This window comes from Nicotiana sylvestris, chromosome 9, assembly GCF_000393655.2.
Source record: "Nicotiana sylvestris chromosome 9, ASM39365v2, whole genome shotgun sequence".
Classification (NCBI taxonomy): domain Eukaryota; kingdom Viridiplantae; phylum Streptophyta; class Magnoliopsida; order Solanales; family Solanaceae; genus Nicotiana; species Nicotiana sylvestris.
This window is the reverse complement of record NC_091065.1, coordinates 24,644,099-24,662,118: the sequence shown is the minus strand read 5'-3', so window position 1 is coordinate 24,662,118 and position 18,020 is coordinate 24,644,099. Positions and strand designations below refer to the sequence as shown.

At 38.0% G+C, this 18,020-nt stretch overlaps 1 protein-coding gene and 1 long non-coding RNA gene across 2 annotated transcripts; one reads left to right on the top strand and one right to left on the bottom strand.

Annotated features, from left to right (window-relative positions):
* Nucleotides 1–7,191: 7,191 nt before the first annotated feature.
* On the bottom strand, nucleotides 7,192–13,934 carry LOC104219158 (uncharacterized). Its single transcript, XR_709182.2, has 2 exons — nucleotides 13,401–13,934; nucleotides 7,192–7,854 (listed from the first exon to the last, which is right to left on the bottom strand). It is a non-coding gene; the product is annotated as an uncharacterized lncRNA (long non-coding RNA).
* Nucleotides 13,935–15,422: 1,488 nt separating this feature from the next.
* On the top strand, nucleotides 15,423–15,878 carry LOC138877346 (uncharacterized). The gene has a single exon (XM_070156950.1). The coding sequence runs from the start codon at nucleotides 15,423–15,425 to the stop codon at nucleotides 15,876–15,878; it is 456 nt and encodes a 151-aa protein (XP_070013051.1).
* Nucleotides 15,879–18,020: the final 2,142 nt, after the last annotated feature.

Below are 18,020 nucleotides of genomic sequence, written 5' to 3'. Positions count from 1 at the left end.
ATACTTCACCTGCTGACACTTAAGGCACCGAGCTACAAACCCCATTACATCCTTCTTCATTCTCCTCCGCCAATAGTGTTGCCTAAAGTCCTGATACATATTCGCGGCACCCGGATGAATGGAATACCACGAACTGGGCTCCGAAATATCTAATCTCACGAACTGGTTGGCCAAGGCCTGAAGATCAACTGCAAGAGGTCTTCTCACCAACAGGAATGAATGCATGATTACCCATACTCATTGCCTTCCTACTCAAGGTGTTGCCCACCACATTGGCCTTCCTCGGATGATATAGAATGGTGATATCATAGTCCTTTAGCAACTCCAACCATTTGCGCTGCCTTAAATTTAGATCCTTTTGTTTGAACAAGTGCTAGAGACTTCGATGATCTATAAATAACTCACAAGACACACCATAGAGATAATGCCTCCAAATCTTCAATGCATGAATAATGGCAGCCAACTCCAAATCATGAACAGGGTAGTTTTTCTCATGAGGCTTCAACCGACGCGAAGCATAAGCAATCACTCTACACTCCTGCATCAACACACACCCAATACTAATCCGAGAAGCATCATAATACACTTTATAATAGCCTGAAGCTGATGGAAAAACTAGAACTGGAGCTATGATCAAGGCAGCCTTGAGCCTCTGAAAGCTCTCCTCACACTCATCCGACCACCTGAAAGTAGCACCCTTTTGGGTCAACTTGGTCAAAGGCGATGCAATAGATGAGAAACCCCCCCCCCCCCCTCCCACGAAGCAATGATAATAACCGGCCAAGCTGCGAAACATCTGAATCTCTGTAGCTGAGGATGGTCTGGGCCAACTCTGAACCGCCTCTATCTTCTTCAGATCCACCTGAATCCCCTCATTGGACACCACGTACCCTAAGAACGCCACTGAACTGAGCCAAAACTCACACTTAGAGAACTTGGCATAAAGCTTCTCCTCCCTCAACCGTTGTAACACAATCCTCAAATGCTGGGCATGCTCCTCCTCGCTACAAGAGTACACCAGAATATCATCAATGAACACTATGAAAAACGAGTCGAGATAAGGCTTAAATACAATGTTCATCAGATGCATGAATGCTGCTGGGGGGTTGGTCAGTCCAAAAGACATCACAAGGAACACATAATGACCATAACGGGTCCTGAACGCATTCTTTAGAATATCTGAGTCCTGAATCTTCAACTGTGATACCCAGACCTCAAATAAATCTTGGAGAACACCTTCGCTCCCTGAAGCTGGTCAAATAGGTCATCAATACGGGGCAAAGGATACTTATTCTTGATTGTGACTTTGTTCAACTACCTATAATCAATGCACATCCTTATAATACCATCCTTCTTCTTCACAAATAGCACTAGTGCACCCCAAGGTGACATACTAGGCATAATAAACCCCTTATCAAGGAGTTCCTGAAGCTACTCTTTCAATTCCTTTAACTCAGCTGGTGCTATATGATACGGTGGAATAGAAATGGGCTGAGTGCCCGGCACCAAGTCAATACCGAAGTTAATATCCCTATCAGGCGGCATACTCGGCAGGTCTAAAAGGAACACATCCGGAAACTCTCGTACCACCGGAACAGAATCAATAGTAGGAGTATCAGCACCAACATCCCTCACAAAGGCCAAGTAAGATAGACAACCCTTCCTAATCATCCGATGGGCCTTCAAATATGAAATCACTCTGCTGGGAACATAGTCTAGAGAACCTCTCCACTCAATCCTTGGCAATCTCGGCATCGCCAATGTCACGGTCTTAGCGTGACAATCCAGAATAGCATGACAAGGATACAACTAATACATACCCAATATCACGTCAAAATCAACCATACTAAGCAAAAAGAGATCAACTCTAGTCTCCAATCCCCCAATAGTCACTACACACGATCGATATACACGGTCCAGAATAATAGTATCGCCCACGGGTGTAGAGACATGAATGGATGAAACTAAGGACTCATGGGGCATATCAAGATAATGAGCAAAATACGATGATACATACGAATAAGTGGAACCAGGGTCAAATAATAGAGATGCATCCTTATGGTATACTGAGACAATACTTGTGATCAATGCATCTGAAGCAACAACATCTAGTCAGGTCGGAATAACATAGAATCGGGCCTGGCCACCACCTGATCGGCCTCCCCCTCTAGGGCGGCCTCTAGCTGACTGGGCCCCATCCCAAGCTGGATGAGTGGGTGGTGTAACTGTTGGTGCTGGTACCAGTGGTCGCGAAGTCTATTGTGGAGTATTACCTAGGGCAGTCTTTCTTGATATGACCAAAGTCTCCGCACTCGAAACAACGTTCCTCCGACGGAATTATTGCTCCTGATAACCCGATAAACTACCTATAGAAGCTTGAGCGTACGAGGCATGGTGAGAACTCTGTGTTGGTAGTGCACTGAATGAAGACTGGCTTGAGCAGGCATTGTAAGAGCTGTGGATAGCTGATACACCATGATGAGATGTACGAGCCGTCTGGGCATGTCTATAAGGACGACCCTTGTCGTGGTGGGACTGACCCACACAAGGAATATCGTGAAGCCACCCGGTCCACGACGCCTCTTGGCCTCCTTCTCACCCTGCTCCTAACTGTGGACCACCTCTATCTACCGAGCAATGTCGGCCACCTCATCAAAAGTAGCCCCAGATACCCTCTTACAAGTCATAAGAAACCACATTTGATATGTGAGGCCATCAATGAACCTCCTAATCCTCTCCCTATTAGTGTGAACCAACCAAACTGAATGGCGAGCCAACTCTGAAAACCTCATCTCGTACTGCGTCAAAGATATGCCATCCTGACATAACTGCTCAAACTGTCTGTCGGTTTCTCTCTGCGAGACTACAACATGAAATTTTCCAAGAAGAGAACTAAGAACTTCTGCCATGTAAGTGATGCTGCACCGACCGACCTACGCCTCTCATAAGCCTCCCACCAACTGAAAGTAGCCTCAGTGAACTGAAAAGTAGTGAAAGAGAACCCACTGGTCTCCAAAATACCGGTCGTGCGGAGAATACGCTTACACCTGTCCAAGAAGCCTTGAGCATCTTCCGACTCTGCCCCACTGAAAGATGGAGGCCGGAGCCTCCCAAACCCCTTTAGTCTCTTCTGCTCATCCTCAGTCATAGCAAGAACTACATGGGCCTAAGCAGCTATAACTGGCTGGGCTAGTAGTGCCCCTGATGTCTGGAGTTCCTGCATCACCTACTTTGGTGTACGAGCAGCGAGAGTCTGTGTACCTCCACCGGCCTGAGAATTGGTTGTTGCGGCCGAAACAAAGACAACCTGAGCAAGACTACACATGGTCAGAATCTGAGCCAAGGCCTCCTGAAGGCCTAGAATCATAATGGGCACAACTGGTGTCTGAGCTGGCCCTACTAGCTCATCCACAACTGGAACTTGCTCCTGAACTGGGGCAACTGGTGGATCTGCAGGTGTTTCCCTAGCTACTATACGAGCTACATCTTTGCCCCTACCGCGGCTTGAGCCTCTCGTGGTCCTAAATGGTGGTATTGGTGGCTGTCCATCCTGCCCGGTAGCACATATCCTCACCATCTGTGAGAGAATAGAATAATAGATATTTAGGTACCGGAGTCAACAAATCTACATGACAAGAATACAAGAATCTGAAGTTTCCTAATGGTTCGGCACCCTCTTGAAGATAACTACAGACTTCTCTATACCGATCCGCAAGACTCTACTAAACATGCTTATAACTATGTAACCTAGGCTCTGATACCAACTTGTCACGACCCAAATCCTAACATGTCATGATGGCGCCTATCGTGGTACTAGGCAAGATGACATTTCCAAGACATTCTCAACATCTAACAGAAAATGAATCAAAGTAGTTTTTAAATAACAAAAATTCTCATAAACGGGGTAGAAACCCAAAACACAATGCGAATACTCCCGACATCGGGGTGTCACTGAATTCATGAGCATCAATACACCACAAATCTGGAAAAGAAATGTCTATAAAAGTCTGGATCTAAATGTAATAAATGTAAAGACAGGGAAGGGGAGACAAAGTCTGCGAAATGCCGGCAACTACCTCGAAATCTCCAAACGGTCAACTGAGCCAAGAAGTCAACACCCGCCATGACCGGAAACACCTAGATCTACACACGAAGTACAGGGTGTAGCGTGAGTACAACTAACTTAGTAAGTAACAATACTAAATAAAGAACTGAAAGTAGTGATGAACTCTGCAATTATAGTTCAATTTCAGTAATTTCAACATAGAAAAAATAAGCATGCTTTCAAGTTCGACAATTTAGGCCAAATCAGTTGTCTCATATCAAATTCAAGTAAGCCATAATATAACCTTCAGAAAACTTCCAAACAGTGATATATGGCAGCTAAGTGCAACAATAATGAAATCAAGAGCATCCTCTCAGAGCAACAGTCACTCAAACTTTCTCAATAGTTCATCACTCGGCACTCAACACTCGTACTCAATAGCTACATGCGCTCACTGGGGGTGTGTACAGACTCCAGAGGGGCTCCTTGAGCCCAAGCACTATAATCTGCATGGATAATTCACGTGCTGCACGGACAACTCACATACTATTGTAATAATATCTGGATCCACATAGACAAATCACGTGTTGCACAGACAACTCACGTGCTATAGTATAAATATTTGGATCCATACGGACAATTCACGTGCTACATGGACAACTCACGTGCTATAGTATCAATATCTCACAATCAGGCCCTCGGCCTCACTCAGTTATCAATCTCTCGGGCTCTCAGAAAACAAGAAAACCAGCCCAAACACAAATGGTATAATGTATCAACGAAAAACAATAGAGACTGAGATATAATATGCAAGTAGAACTGATTTTGAATACAACACAACAATTTTAGCAGTTAGATTAACATGTACACGACCTCTAAGGATTCCAACAGTATCAACACATAGTCTAAACATGATTTCTAACATGATTTGCAGTCAACTTTCTATAACACATGGAAAGCATATAGCTAGCAACAAGTTATTCAACTTCACAGTTTCATGGAACGGACCAAGTCCCAATTCCTACGGTGCACGCCCACACGCTCGTCACCTAGAATGTATGTCACCTCCAAACCAATCACAATACATAAAATACGGAGTTTCATACCCTCTCCCGTCAACCTTTCCAACATAAGCTTCCAACTTTGAGACTAATTGTCTCAATTCATTCTGATATCCATCCGAACCCGAACCAACTAACCTGGTAAGTCATGTAACAGCTATAAAGCACAAAAAGAGTAGTAAATAAGAGACCGGGCTACAACTCTCGAAACGACCGGTCTTACAATCATGTGCTTAATTATCTGATTGATTGAACACCAATTGAATACTATCTATAAATCTTGAATGGAACTCGAAAGTGAAAATTCTAAATTGCATACAAGATTGAGTAGAGCAAGTTCTTGAACACGGACATCGGAAAATAGATTCACGATTAGGATTAATTGCCTTGCTTATTTATTATACCGGAATTATAAATGTATTCTTGTTGATTCTAACTCAATAGACATATAGGTGTTAGGTTAGCTTGAATAGGCGAGTAAGAAATTGAAAGATTCTTATGAGAAATATTAACCCCAACGGCCACTAAACTAGATAAATTAGTTAGTCAATTCAGTTGAAGAATACAAACCCTAGATCGTTTTCATCGCATTGGTAACATAAAAATCTGTTCTTCTTTTGTTCAACGTTCACTATTTGTTTCTCCTTTATTTTAATTAGTTTAGATTCAAATCCTTGTTTAATCCTTGTTTAGATAATTAGGATAGTAATATTTAGTTAATAGTTGTTAAAACGTCTTTGCGGGTTCAATACTATATTTTATCACTTTATTACTTAACGACCGTGTATACTTGCGTGTGCGTTTGGGCGCAACATTGTTGCTTGATACAAACAAATATTTTCACCTAAAAAAAGGGTGATTAGCCTCTTAACTTCGGAAAATTGAGGAGTACACGTTGAAGGCATTGGGCGAGCTGCCCAGCAGTTGTATTTTTCTAGAAAGCCTCATAGTGAAATTAATAAGAACAAAAAATCTCTTTCCAACGTCATTTCTTATTTCAACAAAAATTTAATTAGTGTTTCACGTTAATACATAACAAGCTATCGTGTCACACTCTTAATGATCAAGAGATTATATTACAATAAAGGAAACGAATATTGAAATCGGAATATTATCCTCCTTGGACCTGTAAATGTAATGCACAAAATCTATAGTCGCTTGGTTAAAACGATATTGTGGACCGCTCTAACTTCCCATTTGAGGTACTTTCGATATTAGTGAAAGTAATTAAAATTACTCTTTCCATGTAATCGTGATAGCATTTCTTATTTTCCTTACAGTATTTTGGGAATCCAAGAAACTCCAGATCGCCTACGCATTTCCCTACAGAGTGGAGAATCCAAGAATTTTATTATATATGCATATATGATGTTGTAGTATGCAATGATAGAGAAAATATTACTCCCTCCATTACTTGTTCACAATAGATTTTACACTCCTTAAAAAATAACAGATGAAGTATATATTTTATCATAATATTCATAATAACAATAGCATTTTAAGAAGTCTTGAAAAATAATTTGTAAAATAAGTAATTAATAATCATGATAAAACTTGTGGGGGGGGGGGGGGGCATCATCCCTTGAGTTGATAAAATTGACAAACAAAAGTGAAAATACATTTTTAACCATATCATTACTAAATATGGAATTATGATTTTCCGTAACATGCGCATAGCCAACAATTAGCTATAGAAGTTATTGGATGTACAAACAAAATCTCATATTAGTAACCGAAAAGATTGAGAAACTAGATGTATAAGAATCTCTAAATGGTAGGCCCTCAAAGGAAAACCATACGGACTTGTAAAACAATCGAGCTGGTTAACCTAAGAGAAGTTTAATTTTAACCCTTTTACCACGGCAAATCGAATTTGTAGCAGCTGACAAGCACATGGACGACCAATTATATATTCATGTCATATACAATAGAAAGTTGACAATTGACATCTTTGGCATTTCCAATCTCTTAAGTGTCGTGTTACGTACAACTTGGCAGCAGACAAGGCACATGGACGATCAAATACAACATTACTTTCATGAAACATCAAACGAAAGCTGAGAAATGAGTCATAGTGGGCAAAAGTTCTGTGAGGAACAGGACACTTTTAATCTAGAGCCTGTAAGGCTCTGTATATAATTCGAAGATGACTCCACTTTAACCAGATAATTTCAAAGCGAATACAACAATAACTACGCTTCACTCCCAAATTCTGTAGTAGAAGCGAGGTGTTGCAAGCACAAAGAAATATGGGAAGGCATAGTCATAAGTCCATCTCTAGAAGCCGGAAAATGATTCAGCGGAATAAGAAAAGCATTTATCAGTCACCCATTTGGAACAATCGAAACTAGAACAAATCACGAGTCAAAAGTCATCTCTTGATGTAACAACCTTGACCCCAGAAGCAGCTCCAATGCAGTGCATGGCTACAACAGAATCACCTTCCTTGCATAGCACTTATGTTTTGGCATGTCAGCTCCAATGCAGTGCATGGCTACAACAGAATCACCTTCCTTGCATAGCACTTATGTTTTGGCATGTCGAAGAGCGAATACCCTTAGGATGTTACCTTTTGAACCAAGAATATCTTCTCAATTGAAGTTTCCGTTCATCGCGCCACCATAAATGCATTGGAGTTGGCAAAAATGTCATCAAGGCCCCGGGCATATCATGAACCCGCTTGACATTGGCAAAAAGAGAACATTGCTCCAAAAGTTTCTTTTTACCAATGTCATGCGAGTTCAACATCTGTTAAACAATTTTTTCATGGTTTAACAATAATTTACACATAAAGTTAGTAAAAGATTTTGACAAATTGTATTCAACTGGACACACTGGTACAAGCATAGGTCCGCATTGTTTTAGATGGATGAAATTCTTCAGCCCATGCTTAGAAATTAAGCCTCCAACTATAGATTAGTAAATCGGCCACCACTATGAGAAAATCGCTCATAGCAATAAATCTCACCAACTATGTACACAGTGTTCTGAAAGTGATGAATTTATAGGGTGAGACAACCTTGCTACACAACCTCAATGGTACAATCATCTATTTCCCAAAATGTGTTATAAATGCACAAAATTCAAAACACCAACCCCTCTCCAATCCTACGATTCCAGCAACTACGCATCAATTCCAAGTAAATCAGATGGGCCCTCAATATTCATTCTGCTCAATTTAGACTCATTTCACTCCCATGCTGGAAAAGATTACCAAACACCAAAAGAACCTACTAATTTACATATAGAACCTACTAATATACATTTCACACGGCCGGTCACATTGAATAATAAGGAGAAATATTATTATTCATCTTCAATAATAGAAGATTACAGATATTTTTAATGCAAAATACTATGAATCGGTTCATCTTCAATTCTCACATGCATCTTCCATAAACATTGGATATAAACTTAGGCTAACTTTCTTCATTGGGTCAACTTGGAAACAAATTTTACCATAATTTATTTGCTAGCCAAACTATCTAGCTCGCTCTAATTATTTAGAGAACTATTTGAATGCAATTCATTTCCTGGAGGCAAGCAAGAGAGTCAACTGAATCTTGCAAAATTTTAACATGGAGGCTGACCTTGTAACAAGTTAGAACAATAATAATAAAAATGAAATAATTATAATTCATGCTAGAGAACTCGTTTAATTATAGGTAAGTGTATAAACTACAACCTTTGAAAAGCAATAAGATGTTCACACAAAAACATTCATAATACGTGAATTATTATTCCTAACATGGCATTGCTTAAACTTTTGTTTGATCCTTCACTATTATTCTCATGCCAACCACAACTAGTATGCATCTCTCCTTTTCTCTATATTGTAATTCTATATTATTGTACTTGTAAACATGTATCCAGATACATATGTGACAATGTACATAATTTTCACAAGTATGTATGGATATGTATATATGTTTTTTATGCATATTGTTGGAATTTAAGCTTTCATATTATAGTAGCCATAAATTGATTTTGGTAATTAAGTTGGTGAATATTTCAGTCAATATAACGTGGCTCTCAAAGACACAAGAAGACTGCACATGGTTTTGAACCTTTTCTCAAAATCAAGAAAAGACTTTCTTGAATCAGTAGGATTCAAGAAAAGACAACTCCCGCAACAAAATGATTTAATTACTTGAAAGGAAGTATATATCTTCGAATTTGACTGCTATGACGGTTGATTTTGCTCTAGGCATGTATACAAGAATTTGGATAGTCAATATCATTTTGCGAGAACTATGTTGAAATAGGACATCAACGTCCAATTTCAAAAAAGTCGGTAAGCTTTTACTTATATATTATTTTCCATTTCATTTCAGTGTTTTGCCTTGTCTTGAGAAGAATCGTGAAGACAAAACCAGCTTAACCACGCCATGCTAGAAACAATAAATACTTCACGCTTTATGAATGTTGTGTTATTAGCATCTCATTACTTTTCAAATGTCGTAATATATATAAACCTCCCTATAATGAACTTGTTCTCTAGCATGGATTATAAGTATGGATTATAAGTGTTCCTCTGTTGTTTCTAACTTGCTTATGTTAGAGACCCGTCAAGGTTAGCCTCTATTTTTATAAAATAATGCAATCAGTAATTTGATCATTTCTCTCGCATTTCCCGAAAAGAAAATTGCATTGAAATAGTTAGAATGAGACATTCTAATCAAGAAGGTATAGCAAATTGCACTCCCAATTTAATGCAAAATATTATGAATCGGTTCATCTTCAATTCTCACATGCATCTTCCAAAAACAACGGATATAAAATTAGGGTAGCTTTCTTCATTGGGCCAACTTGGAAATTTTTTTTTTACCATACTTTATTTCCTAGCCAAACAATCTCGCTCTAATTATTTGGAGATTATGTCCAAGACTTGTAGCCTCCATTTTTACAAAATAATGCAAGCAGTAATTTAATCATTTCTCTCACATTTCCCGAAAAGAAAATTGCATTGAAATAGTTATGAGATATTCTAACCAAGAAGGTATAGCAAATTGCACTCCCAAGTTGCCCAAGTTAAAAATTACAAGTTTCTCTAATTTGAGATTCATTGTTTTCGAAAGATGCATGTGAGAATCGAAAATTAAAATCGCCCTATAGCATTTTGCATTTTGATATGAATAATGTGTTTTTTATATTGCATTTTAGTAACAATTTCTTTTCCTAATATGTTTTTATGCATGCAGTCGGTATTTATGTTTTCATCTTAAAATAGTCATGAATTGATTTTGGTAATTATGGTGGTGAATATTTCAGTAACTTGGCTCTCAAACACATAGTTTATGGATATATGTGATGTTGATCCTAATTTCTCGGGATTCGACTAGTCCCTTCATAATGACCTAATTACTTATGGGAAAGTGTCACTGTAGAATAGAGAATAAGACTAGATCAAGCCTAAGCAATTTCATGATAGGAATAATACTTCATGCTTTATCAATTTATTTTGTGAGCATCCCACTACTTTTCAAATATCGTAATATATAGACATCCTTACAATGAACTACTCTGTGACATGAATTATAGGTGCTTATTTATTGTTTGTAACTTGTTTTAGGTTCAAAACTTTCCAAAAGCTTGCTTTCCATTTTAAACTAATGAATTCTTTTTAATCATCTCTCCCACGCATCTGAATATGCATTAAATAGCAAGAATGAGACATTCCAAATCAGTAACTTTTAGATGCAAGAGCTTGGTACCCCACGTAGAAAAGGAAAATGCAGACAATTTGCTTTAATGAACGGAATAATATGTTTTTAGTAACATATCATAATAATCGTATTCCAAAAAGCAAAATACTACAAATTGATTCTATCAACAATTCTCATATGCATCTTTCGAGAACAATAAATCTGAAATTAAGTCAACTCATTATTTTTAATTAGATCAATTTGAAAGCACAATTGGTCATACTTTATTTCCTAGTCAAAATGTCTCATTCTAACTATTTTTTGATTGTTTTTCTTTTCTTGAGGCATAATAATTATAATACATATTGGAGAGCCAATTAATTATTGAGATATGTATAAATTACACCCTTTAAGAAGTAATGGGATACTCACACAAAAACATTTATAAATCATGACTTGTTATTCTTAACGTGACATTTCTTTAGTTTGGTTTACTCTTCAGCATTCTTCGAAATCACTAATTAGTATTTAGTATTTATCTCAATTCATTTCCATATTGTGATACTATAGTATTGTTCTTGTCAATATGTATGTAGATACATATGTGATAAAGTTTTCATTCATGTTGGCAGTTGTTCTCATGTTATAGCAAACAGAAAATGATTTTGATAATTATTATGGCGAATATTACAGTCAAAACACGGGTTTCAAAGATATTAACTTTGGCTTCACGTGATATCCATCCAATTTCTCAGGATTCAAAAGGAGACTACTCCCACAACCTGATGATTTAATCACTTGTGGAGAATCCTGCATTTTCAATTTAAACTGCTACCATTTGTTAGTTCTTCTTTAGGAATGTATACTAGGATTGTGATAGTCAGTCTTATTGGGTAGGAATAACGTCCAAATAGGACATTAGTGTCCAATTTCGACAGAGTTCACTAAAAGATTTTGAAAAAGATTTTATTTATTTTTTAGTAATTTAATTTGTTATAAGAGAGATATTAGTGAAAAATTAAAATAAGTTTAAGCAACGTCATACTAGAAATAATACTTCAACTTTATAAATATTTTTTTGTAAGTATCTCATTTCTTTTCAAGGGTAGTACACACACTATCTCCCTCAAATGAATTGGCTCTCTAGAGTAGATTGTAGGAGTTTCTTTATTACTTTAGGCTTGTTTTATGTTTAAGAAATGTCAAAAAATTTAATATAACACAATTTATAAATTAACAATTTCTCTCTCACACCTTCTAGAAATTAAAATTTGCATTAAAATAGTTTAAAACAACCATTATAACCGAGTAAAGTATAGTAAATTGTGCTTCACAGTTCCCCCAATTAAAAATAATGAGTTGTCCTAATTACAGATTAATTATTTTCTAAATATACATGTGAAAATTGAAGATTAGATCGATTAAATAAGGGTATTCAAAGTGCTATTAAACAACACATTGTTCCCAAGATAACAAAAACAAAAACATGTTCTTCACTTTGTGAAGAAAATAGTAATCATATTCCTTTACTTGTGATTCCTAGTCAAGGTGGCTTAGACTAACTATTTAATTGTGATTTTCTTTTTCCTTGGATATGTAGGGGAGAATGAATAAATCATAGACTGCATAATTTAAGATAAAGGCAAACCTTGGCATGTGTTGAACATATTAAAATTTAGAAATATTTAAGAAAAAGAAAAAAATCTAATAAAATAATAGAGAATTAGTACATTTTAGGGAAATATAATATTACAACCTTTGAAAAGCAATGAGATGCTCACACAAAAAACATTCATAAAGCTTGTGAAGTACTATTCCTAGAATGGAATTGCTTAAGCTTGATTTTCTTAGTTATTCTTATCATGACTACCACTAATTAGTATCCATTTCCTTTTCATAGATTGTAATTCTAAATTATTGTGCTTGTCAAGATGTGTGTCGACACTTATGTGACTATGTACATAGTTCATACTCCTTCCCGTTTAAAAAAGATTGGCACCATTACTATTTGGGAAGTCTTAAGTGACCACATTTTTATTGAACATTTTATAAATATATTGAATTATGAATTATGACTTATAATACCTTTTATGTAGTTTCTGAAAATATAAATTTTATTTTCAAAAACTTGAAGAATCTAAGTTCAAATTTACGGTTAAAGTTAAGTAGTTTGACCCTGGTGCTCCGAACTATGCCAATCTTTTTGAAAAGGATGATGGAGTATGTATTTATGAATATGTACATGTTTTTATGCATGTTGGAATGTGTGTTTTCATGTTAATGATGATGGTGAATATCAGTGGAAGTAAAGCGTGAGTATAGGTCGAAACTTTTAACCTTCCACTGAGAAAATATGCATTATATTTCCTAAGAAACATTTTATTTTTAGCAGCTCAACAGACCTTGTCAAATTAATAACAATGAGGAAAATAAAAAAGGACGATAGCAAATTCAGCAGATCCAGTGTTTACAAATCTTATCATGAAAGAGTTAAGACCTCCGTGAAATTAGGTCCCGAATTTAAGCATGTTAAAAATCTAAAGCCCTTAATTAAGAATCAAACAACTGGTAACGGAAAATATAATGATCGAAGACTACAGACCTGGAAATTGTGAAATAGAATATAATAGGGCTTGTGATTGAACGCACCGTTTGAAGACGGAGAGGCATAGTGTTGAAGTGCAGCGTAAGAGCAGCTTCAGGAATTCTGCCTTCCACCTACTCCGGCGGCGGCGGCTCGTTTTGGACGATTGAATTTGAATTTAAGAGTGAGAAGTGATAGCTCTTTAAGTAAGCGGAGGAAATACAGCGTTAAGGGTTCGGCGCAATGCATTTTACGCGTGGCGGTTTGTATGTGGCGATATATGCCGCCCAGCATTTGTATCTTTCTAGGGAAAGCTCATGAAATTGAAAATACAAAATTCGAGGTCATTTTTTCATCTTTCCGATGTCCTGATATCATTTTTTTATTTCGAAAAAATCAGTCCCTAACTTAGTGAAGGAGGGCAAATTCTGAACTTAAAAAACAGAGTGGAAACGGGAAGGACAGTGAAAGGCCGAAAATTTCCGTTTGTGGATTTTCCAAGAAACAAACTTGTGCTTCTTGAATGCCTTAATCTTTTCACTTTGTTCTTTCTTGGCTGCTATCCGCTTTACAAATTCGGCATGAAAATTTGCGTTAATGTTTCTTGGTTTTTGAGCGACCTAAGACTATGAAATTTCTTTGCCATGCGTGTATATTAGTTGCCTTAATATTTCATGGTAATTGCATACCTTTAAAATGTAAAAGTATAATATATACATAATAATTATATATTATACAACTTATCTATACTTTATTTACAACTTTCACATATTATTTCTATCCAGTTATATACAACTACAATATCATACCACGTAAATACAATTTTTATACAATATGTCTTTTGCATATTTTGTATCTGATTTATATATAGTAAAAATAAATTTCATACAACTAATTATATATTATACAACTTATCTACAATTTTCACACATTATTTCTACCCAGTTATATACAGCTACAATATCATACAACTTAAATATAATTTTTATACAATATTGTTCAACTTTCATACAATATATATATATATATATATATAGTTCGCAATAGTTCAATCATTCAACTAGTGCACTAGTAGTCACTTGTTTCCTTCAAGTTTGTTTTGTTGCCAGTTGTGCACTAGCGAGTATCCTTTAGCTTGTTGTAGGTGTAGTGGTTGTAGTCTGGAATGATAGAGTAAGGACATGTCCTCAGGTGGGGCAGAGTGTGGGGCGGGGGCTTGGGGGTGGGACGGGAAGCAGGGGAGGTAGAGGGGTAAGGGAGCCTATAGGTTGAGAATCGGGTCATGGAACATAGGTTCACTAATGAGTAAGTCCATAGAGTTGACGAAGATCCTTTAGAAGATGAAGATTAATATAGCGTGTGTCCAAGAGACTAGGTGGGTCGGATCCAGGACGAAAGACGCGGATGGGTATAAGTTGTGGTACTCTGGAGTCCTGAGAGGTAAGAATGGAGTGGGTATCCTAGTAGATAATCATCTTCGAGAGGTAGTAGTAGAGGTTAGGCAGGTGAATGATAGATTAATGACTATTAAGTTGGTGGTGGGTGAGTGTATTTTAAATGTCCTTAGTGCCTACGCGCTGCATGCAGGCTTGGATAAGGAGATTAAAAGGCGTTTTTGGGAGGGGTTGGATGAGATCGTGCGTAGTATTCCGCCTGCTGAGAGGTTATTCATAGAAGAGGATTTCAATGGTCATATTGGGTCGTCTGCAGGTGGTTATACTGATGTGCATTGTGGTTTCGGGGAAGGGAATGGAGGGGGCACTTCGTTGTTGGACTTCGCCAAGACATTCGAGCTAGTGATTGCGAACTCTAGTTTCCCGAAGCGGGAGGAGCATTTGGTTACTTACCAAAGTTCGGTGGCGAAGACTCAGATTGACTATCTTCTCCTCAGGAGATGCGACAGGAGGTTGTGCGAGGATTGCAAGGTTATCCCAGGTGAGACCCTCACAACGCAGCATAAGCTTTTGGTGATGGACATTGGTATTATGATAAGGAGGAAGAAGAGGTCAGTACGAGGCCGCCCGAGGATTAGGTGGGGCGCCTTGACTAAGGATAACGCTCAGGAGTTGGAAGGAAGGTTATCGGCAATGAGAGCTTGGAGAAGTAGTGGAGACGCAAACACTATATGGTCGACGACTGCGGACTATATAAGGAAGGCGACAAGAGAGGTGTTAAGGATATCTTCGGGTCGTACTGGTGGCCACAAAAGAGACTGGTGGTGGAATGCAGTTGTCCAAGGTAAAGTGGAAGCGAAGAAGGCGGCTTACAAGCGGTTAGTAGGGAGCACTAGCGATGAGGAAAGGAGAGCGAACAGTGAGAAGTATAAGGTAGCTAGGAAGGAGGCGAAGATGGCAGTCACTAAGGCTAAGACTGCGGCTTTTGCTCGTCTGTATGAGGAACTGGGTAACAAAGGCAGGGAGAAGAAATTATTCCGGCTGGCTAAGGTGAGAGAGAGGAGGGCTCGGGATCTGGACCAAGTGAGGTGCATAAAAGATGATGACGACAAGGTTTTGATGGGGGATGACCAGATTAAGAGGAGGTGACAGACCTACTTCCATAAACTTCTAAATGAAGAAGGAGATCAGGATATTATACTAGGTGAATTGAGGAATGCCGACAGTCCTCATTACTTTAGTTACTGTGGGGACATTGAGGTCGGGGAGGTCATGGAGGCAACGCGTAAGATGAGGGGCAGAGCTACCGGGCCAAATGAAATTCCGGTTGAACATTGGAGGTGTGTGGGTAGAACAGGCTTGGAATGGCTTACTGGGTTGTTTAATGTTATAGTCAAGACGAATAGGATGCCTGAAGAGTGGAGGTGGAGTTCAATGGTTCCGTTGTATAAGAACAAAAGCGATATCCAGAGCAGTAACAACTATAGGGGTATCAAATTACTGAGTCATACCATGAAAGTTTGGGAGAGAGTGGTAGAAATGAGAGTGCACGGGACGATGTCTATTTCAGACAACCAGTTCGGCTTCATGCCGGGGCGTTCTACCACAGAAGCTATCCACGTTATTAGGAGGATGGTGGAACAGTATTGTCATACCTCCTTTTTCAGCTACACCCCCGCTAAGGGACGTAAAAGGAGTTTTTCCAATTAAAGGACAATCGAAACGGGATTTTATTTAAAGATTCAGAGTCGCCACTTGGGAGATTTGTGGTGTCCCAAGTCACCGGTTGAATCCCGAATCGAGGAAAAGAATGACTCTGTTTAACAGTCTGCGCACCAGAAATCCGGATAAGGAATTCTGTTAACCCGGGAGAAGGTGTTAGGCATTCCCGAGTTCCGTGGTTCTAGCACGGTCGCTCAACTGTTATATTCGGCTTGATTATCTGATTTTATACAAATATGAACTTATGTGCAAAATTTTATCTTTTTACCGCTTTCTTACTTATTGTTATTATTTTACGAGAATTGCAACGTCGTGGAAACATATCTCGAACCACGTTACATCAATGCACCCGTAGTTGTTTGGCATATCTCGACTCGGTTGAGATTTGGATTTGGGTCACATAAATGTGCACCCGAGTTAAGGAAAATAAATTATTAAAGGCGCGCCTAAAGCAACTAGCGTCTTGTTATTTTGGGGAAGGCCGTAAAATTCGCTAAACGGCCTGTCCTCGAATTCTAAGTATTTTAATATATACATTTAGAGGGCCCCGCAGCTTGTGCATTTTTTGTTTGTCGAGGCTCGTCTCATTCATTATTAAAAAGAATTTGCAACGTCATGGAAATGTATCTCGTACCACGTCACAATCAATGTACCCGTGATTAGCGACACATTTCGACTTAGTTGAGATTTGGATTTGGGTCACATAAATGTGCACCCGAGTTTAGGAAGATAACATTATTAAATACGCGCCTAACGACTAACCTGTTGTTATTTTGAGAAAAAACATAAAGTTCTCTATGCGGCATGTCTCGAAATCTAAGCATTTGAAATAAATGTCCGTTGAGGGCTCCGCAGTTTGTGTATTTTATTTGGCGAGGCTCGTCTCTTTTTTTATTTTAAAAAAACTAATAAGCCTAAAGCAACTATAATTTGCTATTTTTATTGTCTCTAAAGTAAAAAGAAGTCCTAATTAATTAATATTATAAAAGCGGGCTTCGAGTTCAATTTCGAGTCCAAACCGAAGGACGGACCTTTTAATTTGAACCCGCTACCTAACTCAAAGCCCCAAACTTATATTGTGTTAATTATATACTGAGACTTTTAAATCAGGCCCAAATTAAATGGGCCAACTAATTCTACTTGTGAACGAACAACAACAGGTGGGCCTTGAGGCAAGCCCAAAACCGAATGGGGCGTGCTAAGCTGCGTAGGAGAGATCGAGGGATCGAGCCCCTGACGTCAAGCATTTACTTATTTATTTTTGCATGTCATTAGGTAAGCATCCTGATTTTATAGTGAAAGCAGCACGTCGTTCTACTTGGAACAACTTGAACAAAATAACCACAACACTCTTTATGGGCCAATTTTAACATGCCATGATGTAGTAAATAAACAGTCCTATTAACGAAGTTAAAACTGAAATTACTACTACTGAAATTACCAAAATGGACTATTTCAAAAAAAACATAAGACTCGGAAATTAATCTAACTATCCTATTAGCCTAACATAAAACTAAATACATCCACTACTCGAGATCATATGCTTATATACATTCAAGACATATCGAG